At 40.8% G+C, this 14,858-nt stretch overlaps 1 protein-coding gene across 1 annotated transcript; it reads left to right on the top strand.

The window, feature by feature from the left end:
- The first annotated feature begins 950 nt into the window (after nt 1–950).
- On the top strand, nt 951–13,576 carry PARL (presenilin associated rhomboid like). Its single transcript, XM_035545009.2, has 10 exons — nt 951–1,012; nt 1,100–1,295; nt 1,399–1,539; nt 3,472–3,520; nt 5,199–5,294; nt 6,556–6,705; nt 7,770–7,840; nt 9,143–9,244; nt 11,115–11,212; nt 13,179–13,576. Exons 1-10 carry the CDS (start codon nt 966–968, stop codon nt 13,291–13,293), a joined length of 1,065 nt encoding a protein of 354 aa, XP_035400902.1. The 5' UTR covers nt 951–965; the 3' UTR covers nt 13,294–13,576.
- Nucleotides 13,577–14,858: the final 1,282 nt, after the last annotated feature.

Raw genomic sequence — 14,858 nt, 5'->3', positions numbered from 1 at the left:
CAGATGGGCTGGGTGTCTCAAGTCTTGTCCAGTCAAAACATAACTGACTCCAAGCCTGGAGATTACACAACTGCTTTGCATGTGAAATGTTTCCCTTACACGCATGCAGGACTTTTCCTGCAGCAACATGTGATTATCGCCTTGTTCTCTCCCTGTGCACCTCAGATAAACCACTGTTTGTTGAACTGTTTAATTTTGGCAGCTCTGCACTCTGATCTCTCATGACTGAGACGTGACTGGCATGCACTGCGCTTTGTTTTCTGATTTGTACCTCTACAGCAACGTACGTAACCAGAAAGGTGCACACTGCTTCTTGAAACTCAATTAAGCTATTTTCAAAGCAAATACGCTTCTTTTTTTTTTCTTTCTCCATTTAATAAACTGTCGGTCTTCATGGCGCGCTGCTCACCCCGTGACAGCTTTTACTACCCCTGTCACCGCCTGGGGACTGCTCTTCGCCTGCACGACGCCTGACGAGCCCGGCCGGGAGCCTGCGCCACCACGGGCGGCCCTGTGCCAAAGGACCAGCCGCGAGGGGACGGCGGGGCACCGGGGGACACCCGAGCCGAGGAAGGCGACTGCCTGAGGGGCAGCTGCGGGCCGGCAGCGGCTGCCTCATGGCCCCCGGTGCGTACAGGAACGGGCGGGACGGAGGAAGGGCGGCCTGGCGAAGCGGCTAAGGACGAGAGGCACGACGAGGCAACAGCCCCAGCCTCCCAGTCTCGGAGGAGACGGGCAGCACTAGCTGGGGCCGCTCCGGGAGTCTTCTGAGCATAACAAAGGCATACCCCCCCGAGGCGGAGCAGCGCCCCCCTCATCGTGGCGGCTGAGGGCGGCCCCTCCCTCCCGCCGCCCCTCCCAACATGGCGGCCCCGCCGCGCCGGGCAGGGGCAGTCCCTCGGCCGCGCCCGCAAGATGGCGGCCGGCCGCCCCGGAAGCGCTCGGCGCGCGGGGAGGCGCCCAAGATGGCGTGGTGGTGCTGGGCCCGCGCCGGCGGCCCGCGGGCACACAGGTACGGCCGGGCCGGGGCGGGAGGGAACGGGCCTGGGGGGGGGGCGGCGCGGCTCCTCGGCCGACCGCCCTCCCTCTTCCCCCGCAGGCTGACGGTGCTCCTGGAGCCGCGGCGGGGGTTCCGGCGGGCGCGGCCGCGGGCCGAGGAGCCCCCCGCCGCCGAGCCGCCCGCCGCTGAGGCGCGGCCCGCGCCGCCCCGCCGCAGCCTCTGCCCGCCGCCGCCCGCCCGCGCCGGCCGCCCCCCGGCCCGCCGCCTCGTCAGGCCGCTGCTCTTCGCCGTGGGGGTGAGTGGCTCGGCGGGCAGGGAGGGAGCCTCCGCGGGCCTCGCCGGCGAAGGCCCGGCCGCGGGCCGCCGCCCCAGGCTGAGGTTATCCCGCCGTTGCCCAGTTCACAGGCACCGCCTTCGGGGCCGCTGCCATCTGGCAGTACGAGGCGCTCAAGTCCCGGGTCCAGACGTATTTTGAGGAAGCTCGGGCGGACTGGTTGGACAAAATCCGGCCGCAGAAGAGGGGGGACTTCAGAAAGCAGGTACGTGTGCCGGCACCGCCCACACGGCTCCTGTGCTCTTTGCTCAGGCTTTTAACGCTGAGAGGTGACAGGTGCTCAGCAAGCTGCTCCTCGTTCTAAGCAAATTACATTACTTCGTTCTCAGCAAATTACACTCCGCTTCAGGAAAAAATGGTAGAATCAGCAACAGAAAGCTAATTCACAGCATCACTGTACAACCTACATAGGAGACAAATGCCATGTTCACCCTGAAATGTGTGGAGGAAGGGTCAGGAGTAGTTAGTAAATATCTAAAGGATGTACCTTTTGCTTTTTCACTATCAAAAAATTCAAATTGCCGTTTCTAAGTATTCTCAAAACCAAACTTGAGCTCCCAGAGATGACAGAACTGGCTTAAATTCTGAACATTAAGCATATTTTTTTCTTGTTTAATCTTATGGCTTCAGAAACACATTCAGATTTTCAGCCTTTACTGTACAAACCATCAGGGTTTGAGAGGCTTTTGTAATGAAAGCCGATGTTTCCATCCAACTACTTCGCTTTGAAATTTGGGCAGTAAGAACAACGTAACTACTGCAAGACTTGTCGTACAGTTAGTTGGCATCCTGAAAGATACAAGCCATTCAATTTTCAGCTAAGCATATTTAAAACTAAAAAAAAATGCACGTGTGTTTCAAGGTTACTGCTGTAGCATGTAGTAGACCAGGCTTGTTTACTTGTTCTGGTCTGCTTTTTCAAGGGAGGTGGGGCTGAGCGTGCCGCTGGAGAAGCACAGTGTCCTGGATGGCACACAGAGGAGCTGGTTTTGTAACGCCAATTGTGTGCACTGTGGTACTTTTTTCCAAATGGGCATGCTTTCCTGCTCAGTTTATATGAAGTGCAGGTGAGATTATGACTGCCCCTGAATTATACGTCAAATAATTTTGGTTTTGTGCTTTTGTTTTCCTTCAAAACCTGAAGGGGAAGATTTGCTGACTAGCTATCCAGAAATAAAACCACTCCATTGTTAATAGGCTTAAATTCCCAACCCCTGTCTTCAGTAGGTAAGTTCTGTTTTTAGATTCAGGATCTCCCAATAGACTCTGAGGGCATTCTATCATTATGTTATAGAAAAATCATCTTAGTTTAGTGTCTTCGTACTGGAGAAATTGGTAGGAGATACTGATATCTGTCCTGTGCCAGAGCATTAAACAAAAAATGCAGTGAAGCTGTTACACAGATACCAGATTGCACACAGGTGGTTTCATAGAGCATTATTTCTTCCTGCCTCCAGCCTATAACTGAGTTTTTGATGTTGCCCCCATTGATAAGATTGGAAGGTCATGGAGCTAGCAAGAAAATATTTGTCAAAAATAATTCGGAAAGCTTAAAAAGGGAAAGCGGGGGATGGAATTTGCGTGTGGGCTGACTGCACTCAAATAAACTTTTTCAGGGGTTTTAAACTTGAAGGAGGGCTGGGTGAGCTGGACGCAAGGGGGAATGGATTCCACATCTTGTGAGCCACCTCTGCAAAAGTGACCCTGGCACAAAAGTGGAATCTCTGAAAGGTGGGTGGTGTGATGTTAGATAGCATTAGGGTGAGGCTTAGTTGAGGCGAGGTCGATGCTATCTTTGGTAACCTTCTAAAGTAAGCATTATGGGCTATATACCTCTTTAGTACAAGCAGAGGTAACCCATGCAGTTCTGCAAAATGATATAACCCGCCCGATTCTTTTTGAAGAAACTCTTGATCTACTCTTGGATATTAAGTGAGAAGGAAGGTAGATAACTACTCTTGAGTAAGGAAATGCTGACTTAAAAAGCTAAATCACTAAGAAAAATAACAAGTTTGAAGCCGATTTCCTTGACAGATTTCAAACAAATGCTTTTCTTAAAGAGGTAGACCTTTCTGTGACTATTTCTGAAGTTACAAATACCCTACGACGGCACTGATGAATACCAATTCTGTTTCAGGTTAACAGCTGGTGGAATAACCTGACTGAGGGTCAGCGGACTGTGACAGGTTTGTGTTAGCTTACAAGTATTAGACATTCACAGGAAGAGAAATATGGCAAACAGGTACAGTATGTTAAAACAGATGACTTTCATACCACGTTTAGGTTGTTAGGCACCAAGCATGTGTAAACTTATACCTGCACATACATGGTTTCTGCTGCACTTCCTTCTCAGAATATATTTTTATATGCATCAAAAATTCCTGTGCATCTGTGTGAGATTACAGAGGATTAGCTAGAATCCTGCCCCTGGAATGTTTTTTTTCAGAAACTGTGGAAAAACAGAAAATACTTTTAGAAGTAACATGAGCTAGTTATGTGCTTTTTTTCATGCAATTCTGTAAGCACTGTCTTGAAAGATTAGGTAGTTGTGAGGTGTCCCTAAATTGCGTGATTTTCTCACCCAACTTGTCACCCAACAAAGGCTGGCTAGAGTTGCATACTCTGTATAGTATGGCTGTGTTCACCACCACAGGGAGGAATATAACCTTATGCTGTGTCATTTATTTTTCAAGATTGTACAATAACTTGAATTACTTTTCAACGTGCAGTCAGGTCACGATATAGATAAGTGTTGTATTGGGTCTGGAGGGTGAAGACTCCTATTCTCTAGCCTCTAGAGCATCTTTCAACATTTAGTTAATCTAATAAACTATCTAAATTCTAGCTGGTATATCCTGAGCCATTGGGATACTTGCCCTTGACTGCCATCACAAGATTGGGCTTACTGTACTGAAACGGTTGACAGTTCTGTGACATCTTGGTGCAGCATGCAAGGAAAATATTTCCTCTAACATAATGGAATAAGATAGAGCATCAAGAGATGTATAAAAGTTTTGGTTCTAGGACTTATACATTGCGGTTTCTCACCATTCTTACGTTTTGTTACAAACTTCAAATAGAGAATCTTTGTGATATTTACTATTCTGTAAAGGAAGCACAATTATTTTCCCCTTAAATGTTTTTAGCTATTGTAAAACGTTGTAAATGGCTACCTGTTCTATAATAATAGAGGAGGCACTGTAAACAAGAAACAAATTTGCATCGCTGTATTTCTAATCATGTACATTCTCTTTTAAACTAAAATAAGACCACAGTAAACATTGGAAGTAAAAAGCTGTGTGTTTGCTATCTCACAGGGATGACTATGCTTTAGCAATACCAAGTCAACTTTTTACGCTTCATATCTAACCGATATTATTAGAATCCCTTCAAAACCAAACCTGTCTGTAAAGTAGAAGGGATGTATACTGCATGTTTGTATGGTTCCCCTAGCCTTCTCCCCTCCATGTGCAGTTAAGTGCATCTGTGCAGCTGGTTGGTGGCATTTGGGAATAATCAGCTAGAGGCAAGAAATGGACCTCTTTTAGCTGGTTCTTCCTTCATTGATTCTATAGTGGAACATAAGTTTGAAACCAGAGCTTGAATGTTTTCAGTGCAGATTTCCTGGATGGTTGCATTTGTTACATTGTACGTCAAAATAAAACGGTTGCAATTAAATGTTCTATTTCTAAGATTTCCATTATATAAACTGAATTCCTGTATTTCTTTTTGCTTTTTCTAAACTCCATAAAGTTTATGGTATGATTTTTTGCAAGCGTACTTCTTAATGCCTGTTTACAGTAAGTATTTTGGCATGTTACATTCAAACATTCAAAATTTGTTTATACTTTTCCCTCTTACTAGGTATTATAGCTGCAAATGTCTTCGTATTCTGTTTATGGAGGCTGCCTGGTATGCGACGGATTATGTTTACATATTTCACCTCAGATCCATCCTCCAGTAAGTCAACAGTAATTTGGGTGACTTTTCTATGTTGATGTATAATAGAGCCTTTGATCACACCACAAAAGCTTGGGATGGTGCTTTGCTTGTGGGTGATGGAGCTGCAAGTAAGCTCAGTCATGCCCAAACACGTCATTTTGTCTAGATAGGAAACACTTTGAATGGAGAAAAAGTTAGAGGTAATGGATCCATTTTGTAGGTTTTTTGTTTGTCTGATTGTTTTTTTTTTTAAGTCAAAGAAGAAACCACCACCAGTACTTTTCTAAATACTCTAATATCAGAACTGTTGCCTGCTGCCTGGCCTCTTACTGCATTCAGTGGGATGCAGTTCCTGCCTTCCTAAAGATGAAGAGGCACTTCTGTTAGCGATTTCAACACCAGCTGCTTTCCTGGACAGAACACTAATCATCCCAGTCTTCATAAAACATTAGTCTGTATGCTGTGTACAGGCACCTTGTTTAAAACTTTGGGTGGTCTTGTGTTCCCCCCTTCTGCCAAACAAACTTGGCTTTCACTGTGTGTGAAATATTTTGAAGAGGTTAACTTAGGGAAGTAAGTTACTAAAGTAAGTTACTAGTATTTAATAGCAGAACAATTAGCTTTCATTTCCACAGTAGAGAAAAGAATTAAAAGAATGAGACAAATGTGCATGAGGAAAGTAGTTTCTGCTGAAACGGAAACTCAACCAATTCCCCACACTCCAAAGCTAAAGCTAGCTATTATGCAAAGCAGTCATCCCAAACTCTCCTGCTTAAATAATGTTGACCTTTAAACCTGCTAATTGGCTTTTTTTTTTTTACATTTTCAAGGTTGCTGTTGCACGAAGAACTAGTTTTTCTTTTGAGAAGAAAGTTTTCCTTTCTGAATCAGTCTCCCTAGTAAAATCATTTTATATAGTTTTTCCTATTAATATAATAAAAACTTTCACCGTGTACATTTATCCAAATCTTTCTTTCCAAAGCATAGAACAAGTGTTTTTAGATTCAAGTTTTATGTGAAACTTTTCCTAGTAGGTAATTTAAACTTTCTAAAGTAGCTGTTCATACAGCTTGCATATTTTTGGGGTGTATGTTCTATTTTTCAAGAGGTATTGCATGGAATTTGAAGCTTGTTACATTTTTGGGTTTATTACATAGTTTGTATTTGAGGATTCTAAGTACAGTTAGCTTATAGTATCTCTTAATGAATATCTAGTCTGCATGACATGTTCAAGTTAAGTTAAACAATGACTTTTTTCATTAATTTTTCTCTCTTGTAGGAGCCTTGTGTTCTCCAATGCTGCTCTCTACATTTAGTCACTTCTCTCTTTTCCACATGGCAGCAAATATGTATGTTTTATGGAGTTTTTCCAGCAGCATTGTCTCTCTTCTGGGATGTGAGCAGTTCATTGCAGTGTATCTTTCTGCTGGTAATGTGAAATACATACATTTGCAACATTTAAAAATATATATTCATGCAAATAAAGTGTACGTGGTTAATAAGCATATGATGACAGAGCAATTATTCAGCCCCACAAACTGCTCTATGCTAACTGCAGTGCTTATTTGCTGTCACATGGAAGTCTGATGGCTTTAGGGTACTGGGCTTCAAAATACCATGAAAATACAAGTATCTGGTTTTCAGTCATGCTTAGTTACTGTACTGGGTTGGGCTGGGATGGAGTTAACTTTCCCTGCAGCAACCCATACAGTGCTGCGCTCTGCACTTGTAGCTAGAACAGCACTGGTATCATACCAGTGTTGTCTCCTGCTGAGCAGTGCTGGCACAGCATCAGGACTCCCTGTAATCCCCAAGAGCCAGCAGGCTGGGGGTGGGCAAGAGGGGAGGAAGGAACATCACCAGGGCAGCTGACCTAAACCAACCAAAGGGATATTCCATACCATATGATGTCACAGTCAGCAATAAAAGGTGGAAAAAGGAAGAAGAGAGGAAGGGTGGGCTCTCGTGAAAATGTCTGTCCTCCCAAACAATGGCTATGTGCATTGAGGCCCTGCTTCAAGGACATGGTCAAGCATCACTCACTGGTGGGAAGCAGAGAGTAATTTCTTTCCTCTGCACTTCCATATGGCCTTTACTTGTTTTTTCCCCTTTTCCCTTTAGTATTATTATTTAATTAATACTGATTTTCCTGTAATAATTATTTTTCCTTGAATTAAATTATCCTTATCTCAACCTGTGAGGTTTGTTTCCTTTTCTTCTTCCCTTCCTCTTCTGAGGAGGGGGAGTGAGAGAGCGGTTGCAGTGGAGTTCAGGTGCCTAGTAAGGTAAAACCACCACAGTCACCAAAACAAAATAGCTCTTAGAGCAGACTCATGGGAATTTCCTATGAAAAGCTTACAGTTTATTCAAGTAAAAAAAAAAAAAAAAAGCCCCTACACTAGCTTCTTTAGAATGTACCAATGACGTTGTTTAGCTTTCTGATGCTTGCCTGCATTGCAGACATCGTTTCTAATTGTCACTTTACCTTTCTAGGTGTTGTCTCTACTTTTGTCAGTTATGTTGCTAAAATGGCCACTGGAAAGTTTGAACCATCCCTTGGAGCTGTGAGTATCTAGAATATAAGAGACGCTATATAGTTTCTAATGTTATTTTCATAGCCTGCTGTCTTCTTTTACCTGCCTAAAAGAATATATTCTGGATGATAGAAATGAGGAAGGGTTACTGATTCCGAGCAATCTAGCAGTTACTCTTGTGCAAGAACTTGGCTATTCTTCAAATATTTCAACTCTTGCCGTGACAGCCCAGAACTAACATATGTTGTAGTGGGTTGTAAATGAGTACTTAATGAGCAGGACCTCTTGTCACTGAGCAGATAGTTCAGTTCTACAACTTATTTCAAAGCTGTTATTACATAATTGTGTATAATTGTCTTCTCTAACTGAAAACACTACTTTTGAAAGAAATCATGTAACCAGTCAGAATCAGCATGGGATGCTAGTGAAAGCTATAGGGAATACTGTGCAGAAAGCAGCACTGCTGCCCGAAGTCTTACGATATGAAAGGTACGAGATAGGTCGAGGACGTGCTATGGTTGTCTGTTCTTTACAAGTATTTTTAGTGCTATAATGTTTTAAAACACTGAACTTGCTATAAATCTGAAGTGAACCTAGCCATTTGCCAAGTTTTACAGCCTTCTTCTTTTACTAAACTTTTAGCTTTTAACAAAGGTTCTTGTTTTTCAATGGGAATGAAAAATGTTATGGGAAGTCCCTAAGTTAGAGTTTTGTTAATGCTGTCTTATTTTCCCTTTATGAATAAATTATATCTGGAGCAAGTTACTTTCCATTAGTTTTACTAATTTGAACTTACTGAAGTTGACACATGTTGCATTAGTTTATGGTATTCACAGCCTTTCCATTGAGAATTTTCATGGGATACAAAAGCCTGCAGTCACTTCAGTACAGACCAGGGATTTGTTGTTTCATTGACAAGAGACTTCTTGTTCCTGTCCCTCTTACTTTCCATGTTTTGTTTGGCACAAGCTTCAGACAGAATCCCTTCTTCTGAAATGTTTGGGTCTGATTTAATGCATGTACAGACTTCTGTAGAGCTTGCTACAAAAAGCATGTTAACATTAGATATCTTAAGAACAGGAGTTTTTTTTTTTTTCTTGATTATTGGAGGCTAGGTAAGAGCATGAGTTTTTCCCAGTATTTGTAGTTCTAGATATTGACATTAAAATCTTATTTTTGTTCTCAACATTGCTGTGATACTTCATGGCCTATCACAGGGCTGTGTTAGAAAAATTATGAAAGCCAAAAGGAAAAAGGCTCACATTCAGAAAAATATTTTTTTCCCTTACGTAATATCTCAGCTTACTTCCATATATTTTAATGTCTTTACAGTCAGGAGCTATAATGACTGTCCTTGCAGCTGTATGTACAAAGATGCCAGAAGCAAAACTAGCCATCATATTTCTTCCAATGTTCACATTTACAGCAGGAAGTGTAAGTACCTTTGAACTTCAAAAGAAATCCTACACTTAAAACGTTTTTCTGTGTACCTATCCCTTATCTTAAGGCATGTCCTTTTCATTTGTGTTTCTAAGCTGTTAAATTCACTTTGAAAAAGACTACAAGGTCATGGAAGACCTGGAGACTGATTCTGAGTTAATGCAGCCTGGCAGAGTCACACAAGTGTGCAGTGGATTCAGAATTATCCTAAATTTCATCCTCCATGGGTGTGTTGCAAATCTGAAGGTGAAGGAAATTGGGAGTTCTTCTGTCTGAGGACTGTGCACACAAACTGTTCAGATATGTACTGTTCAGACATTAGAAAGACATAAGTCTTTCTGAAGGGCAATATTTTGTATAGCAACAGTGGTTACAGACTAATATCTAGATTCTCTTTTTGAAGAAAGATTGGTCAAGACTGAGAAAAGAGTTTTGCTTCTCAAAGGAAATAACATTTTAGCCCTGGAAGAACACCTCCTGTTGATACTTCCAAGAACATTCTTGGGTTAGAAATAAACTGCTGAAACTTCACTTTGTGTGTACTACTAGCAGTCCATTTTTCATTAAATGCTTTGAGATGCGTTCATACATATACCATTTAAGAAAAGCTTCTCGTGTATATTTTGACTTGCTGGAATAAGTTAATTGCCTGTGGTCCACCACTTAACAGTTGCTTTCCTATGTTACCTAAGGCGGTTAATCTTTGTCATCACAAGATGATGCGGTTTAATATTTTTTTGTAAATACAGCTTACAGCTATCAACAACGTTCTCAAATATAGCCTTCATGTTTTTCTTGCCCTTCTGTTTGAGTGGATATGTTGTGTTGTTTTGTTAGTTTTTTTTTTTTTTTTTTTTTTTGCATGCTAACCTTCAATTGCATCTTTCCTGAAAAGATACCAGGGTAGAAATACTGTCAGAGCCACAGTAGCATTGCCATGAGGAAGCACTCATTACAACAGTAAATAAAGAACAACATTGGCTATTATGGTCTAAATCTCAGAATATTTTCTGATATAGCCTTTAAATGCTAGAAGTTCTTAGTAATTTCTAAACTTCATGTACTCTTGTAGCCTACCTCATGTATACTGTAATGGGCTTTTAAAAGAAAAAAGCCAATATAGCAACATAGCTGCTATTTTAACACCTATGCTCAACGAAAGAAATTCTACTTAAAGTAACACTTCATCCTGACATTACTTCTGTCAGTCTCTTGAAATGATGCATTTAGTAAAATGTTGCATAATTACAGCCATGGTGGTTTGTGTCTCCTGAGAATGTTAAACTATTGCTCATGTTTCTTGCCATGAAATTGTTCGCTGTCATCCTGATTTTCTTCCTTCTAACAGATGGGTCACTTAGGAAAGTGTGATGATCAATAGCTGTCAGAGGGGAAGACAGGGATGCTGCCCCACATTGTTCTGTCCAGTAGAGGGTTGTGTCATTCAGCTATGTCAGAATTAGTGAATGAGAATACTACAGTTTCGTATTTTATGGTGTCTTTTATGACTGTACTTCTTCCCAGGTAGTTTTCTCTTTTTTTCTGACCTAAGTTTAGAAAATATACTGACCTAAGTTTAAAATATATGTAATTGTAGAAATAAAGCTTTGAACAAATAGATTATTTGAGAAGACAATGTTCCTCTCCAGCATTATTCTATGGTTGCTCATGACTGTATTTTGGCAGCACAGTACAGCTAACAGACTGAGTCCATTTTTAAAATAGTTTTTTACAGTGTTTGCACTGATAAAAAGTTTAAGGGATGCTTTTTGATCCAAATGTTTGCTGTATATAAAGCTTTGTTACCAGTGTTCATTATATACTGTGGCTGATCCTATCTGTTGCATGTTCTCTTCCTTTCCAGGCTTTAAAAGCCATAATTGCATTTGACACTGCAGGGCTTGCTCTAGGCTGGAGATTTTTTGACCATGCTGCACATCTAGGGGGAGCTCTATTTGGAATGTAAGTCTGGTTTATATTTAAACTTCTCCTATTCACTTTCTGAATATTCGCAAATTCGCTTTCTTCCTGCACTTCCCTGACGTAGTCTTCTCTTTGAATTTTGTGAGGTTTGGAAAGTTGTCTTGAATAGCACTGAAGACAACTAACCATTATTCTTGCAATGCCATAAAATTGCATGGAAAGTACTGTTAACAGATTCCTAGAACTGAAAGGCGCTGAGCTGTCTTGAAATGACAGGTTAAACATTTGATTGTTCTGTCAATGTAACCTGGACTGTCTTTCTCGGTCCTGCTCTCTCCCCAGAACATTGAAGAGAGTCGCAAGACTGAATAGTTTCTCACAAAACACGGCATGGACAAATTAAAACATCTCTTGAGTTGAACAGCTAACAAAATTCTCGTGTATGAATGTTTATTTCTAATTACCAGTTTAGAAAGAGCTGAATGAGAATGAGCTGAGGCCAAGTTCTTCAACCAGCCTCCACTGTTGTTTATCAGTGTTGCTGCTTTCATCTTTTTGTGGAGCCTAATTGAGAAGAACTACTAGAAACTAGTTTCTAGCAAACAGTTCTGCATTGTTCATGTTTGAACTGTATTACCTAATGAGTTTTTCCCCTTTTCACACCGACTGTTGTCTTAACTTGCACACTTATTGCTAAGAGCATTTTTAAACATAGGTTAAAAGCCTACCCGAATTTTAACTAGGACAGGTAAAAAATGAATTTAAAGCTCGATGCAGAAGTGTGCCCAGTGAGTTTATTCTGCAGCAACCTTATCAAGGAACTTAGGATCCTTTGGAAATTTGCAGAATGTTGTTCCTTTGATTTTTTCATGAGATCAGACTGCACAGTGATTAACAATGTTTGTTCACGCAGTGTGACTAGTCTGGAAGATATATTCTAGAAGTTGGAGAGTACTAATTTTGATCTCCAGACTGGTTTGCCTTTGTTTACTGTTTCTTTACTTTAGTGTAAATTTTGCTCTGCACAGCCTATTTTCCACTCTTTCTCTGGCATCACAGAGGCAGTTGATGTAGACTTGCCAATTTGTAGCTACTTTCTACCTTGATGCAGCTATATCAGCTTCTTATTGTAATACGGACTCGTATATTATTAAAATAAGATAGCAGACGCAGTAAAGACAAGTTTTACAAGTAACTTTCTTTCATGTATGTGTGCATATATGTTCTCCTCAGTGATCATTTTGGCCACTTCATCCTTAAACAGGGCCTCTAGCTCACAAGTTGAACCACATGTTTTCTATACATTGCTTCACAGACAATTGTCCATTTCAGAAAGCCACTATATGACCTACTGGAATGGCCTGACAGTTCTAGATAAGCTAGTGGCTCATACAAAAGTACTTACTGAAAGCTTGTGGGAGAACCTTCAATGTATTTTTATGTAATTGCTTCCACTTCTCCCTCTCCTGTCCTCCATAACCTCCCTTGCTTAATCACTTACATTTATACAAAACTGTATGAAAATCAGTATAAATTGATTCAGAACACTTCAATAGATTAATTTTTCATTGAGTTGTTTATAGCGGAAAATTCACTTTAAAGGAATGTGGCTGTTTATGGGGGAGTTTCTGTTTTGTTTATGTACAAGAAAAATACCTTTTATCTGATGGTGGTAGTAAGGATTAGCACAAGCAACTGTACTGTTTTAACAGTGTTAAGTGGAAGTAGGTTTTGTATCTTTTTAGATAGAATTCATGAGAGCGTGAAATTGGAAGGTGTTCATGCCTTTAATTCTCAGGACTGAGACAAGCAAGAACATAAAAGTTAAATGGAGTCAAGAGAACTGGTAGCTTAGCTAACATCGCTACTTTCCAAGAATGTTACTTGTGTCTCAGTTTAATCTTGTCTACTATTACAAGCATCTAGCTGCCTTTATAGTGATCAGTCTGTTCCTCAGATGCTGAGAAAAGTTGCAGTTAAATTTAACTAGTACTTTCTTTCTCAGGTGGTATGTGACTTACGGTCACGAGCTCATATGGAAAAACAGAGAACCTCTGGTGAAAGCTTGGCATGAAATGAGGACAAAGAACACGGGAAAAGGAGGTGGAAGATCTAATTAATCCTAATCCTAGAGGTTCCTTGTGCTGAAGTGGTATATTACTTGAAGACGTGGGATTGAATTGGTTTTGAAGGTTGTTTTTTCTTGCTACTCCACATTAGAAACCTCAGCTCCTTAGAGGCCTAACGTAAACTACAGTTACAAAAATGCATATCAATAGAAAATGAACTCTGACAAAGGTGGAACGATAAAGATTTTTATCCTATTTCCCTGCAGTAGCAGCCTGTGTTACATTTTTTAAAAGATGCACAAAGCTTTCCAATAAAGTTGTCAACAAACTGTAAGTTTAGTATAGCTGGTTAATACTTAGGAAGGTACCTATTTAAAAAATTGAGAGAATTAACAGATCTATATCCCCTAGTGTCCACCAATCAGCACTGGGTGCTTTTCTAGATTTAGACATAGCCTAATTGGACTCAGCATAATGCTACTATGATGAAGTTCAGTGGTCTTTATTGTCGAAAAGATTGGGTTAGTTAAGACAATGGTCTCTTCTGATCTAAACTTGAAATACATGAAGCAATACTGTCAGGTTTGTACAGGTAGACATAGCCTACATCCTGGTTAATGGTCCAGCATTATTCATCAGCTTATTCAATGTCTTAATGTCTGTCTACTTCTAAAATGCTGTCGTATCTTGTTACACTTTACTAACAAGATATGTTTGTCTCTTTCATAATTATGTGAGTGGAAGTATTTCCTAACACTGGGGTTTTAGACATTTTACCTTAAGTTATACTGCTTTCTCTCTCTTCTACTGCATTAATCTTTAAGTTGTGCTCTCTTGGTAGATTTCTTTAAGGTTTTTCGTAAGAATTTCAGAACAGTAACATTTGATTCAGAATCTGCTGTTAAAAAAGAAATAAGTAGCTTCAACAAAAATGGAAGAGGCTGAGATCAGTAGTATTGTAACCAGAAGCAACTGCTAAAGTAAGATTGACCACAGTACTGTGGCCAATGTTCCTAATTACACAAATAAAAACACAAATTGAATCTTGGGTCTGCTACTACTCTGTGCCTGTCCCTTGCAAGAGGCTGAGGAGTCTGTCCAGATACAAACTAGGGGAAACAAACCCTTAACTCCATGCTGTAGGTTAGATTAGTCATTCCAGATGGACTGACCTGCTGAGGAACATGCTGCATCTTTAAGTGCAAACAAATAGACCTTTTTTTTTTTTTAAAAAAAAAAAACACTTAAGCATAGTACAATACAGAAACTACATTTTCTGCATGTAGAAACAACAGTGCTAAATAGCACCAGCTGTTGTGACTGAGTACAAACTTGCTGTGAACTCTCATACTGTCAAAGACTAGTGCTCCGTCTGTCATTTTACTTACCAAAACTTAAAGCATATTTTTTCCTCCCTTGGAAAATGAGACACTTTGATTTGCTCATTTAAGTATCTGTTTACTTAAATGGTTAAAATGAAAGAGTACCTACTGTACCTTTTGCTCAATACCAGAAGCTTTCCAGCTTCACATTTCTAATCCTTTTCAATTCTCCCCCCTTTTCTCCTCCCTTCTCTGATACTCAGTGCTAAGCATGCCAGTTTCTAGGGCTTCGGG

This window comes from Cygnus atratus, chromosome 9 (genome assembly GCF_013377495.2).
Source record: "Cygnus atratus isolate AKBS03 ecotype Queensland, Australia chromosome 9, CAtr_DNAZoo_HiC_assembly, whole genome shotgun sequence".
Lineage (NCBI taxonomy): Eukaryota > Metazoa > Chordata > Aves > Anseriformes > Anatidae > Cygnus > Cygnus atratus.
The sequence above is the reverse complement of the archived record's forward strand: the minus strand, read 5'-3'. Positions and strand labels throughout refer to the sequence as shown.

What these genes read in the sequence shown, in the direction of transcription:
- PARL (XM_035545009.2), top strand. Translation starts at nt 966, where the DNA reads ATGGCGTGGTGGTGCTGGGCCCGCGCCGGCGGCCCGCGGGCACACAG. An exon ending in GGCGGCCCGCGGGCACACAG is followed by an intron (nt 1,013 to 1,099) that starts GTACGGCCGGGC and finishes CTTCCCCCGCAG; the next exon opens with GCTGACGGTGCTCCTGGAGC. An exon ending in GGGGGGACTTCAGAAAGCAG is followed by an intron (nt 1,540 to 3,471) that starts GTACGTGTGCCG and finishes ATTCTGTTTCAG; the next exon opens with GTTAACAGCTGGTGGAATAA.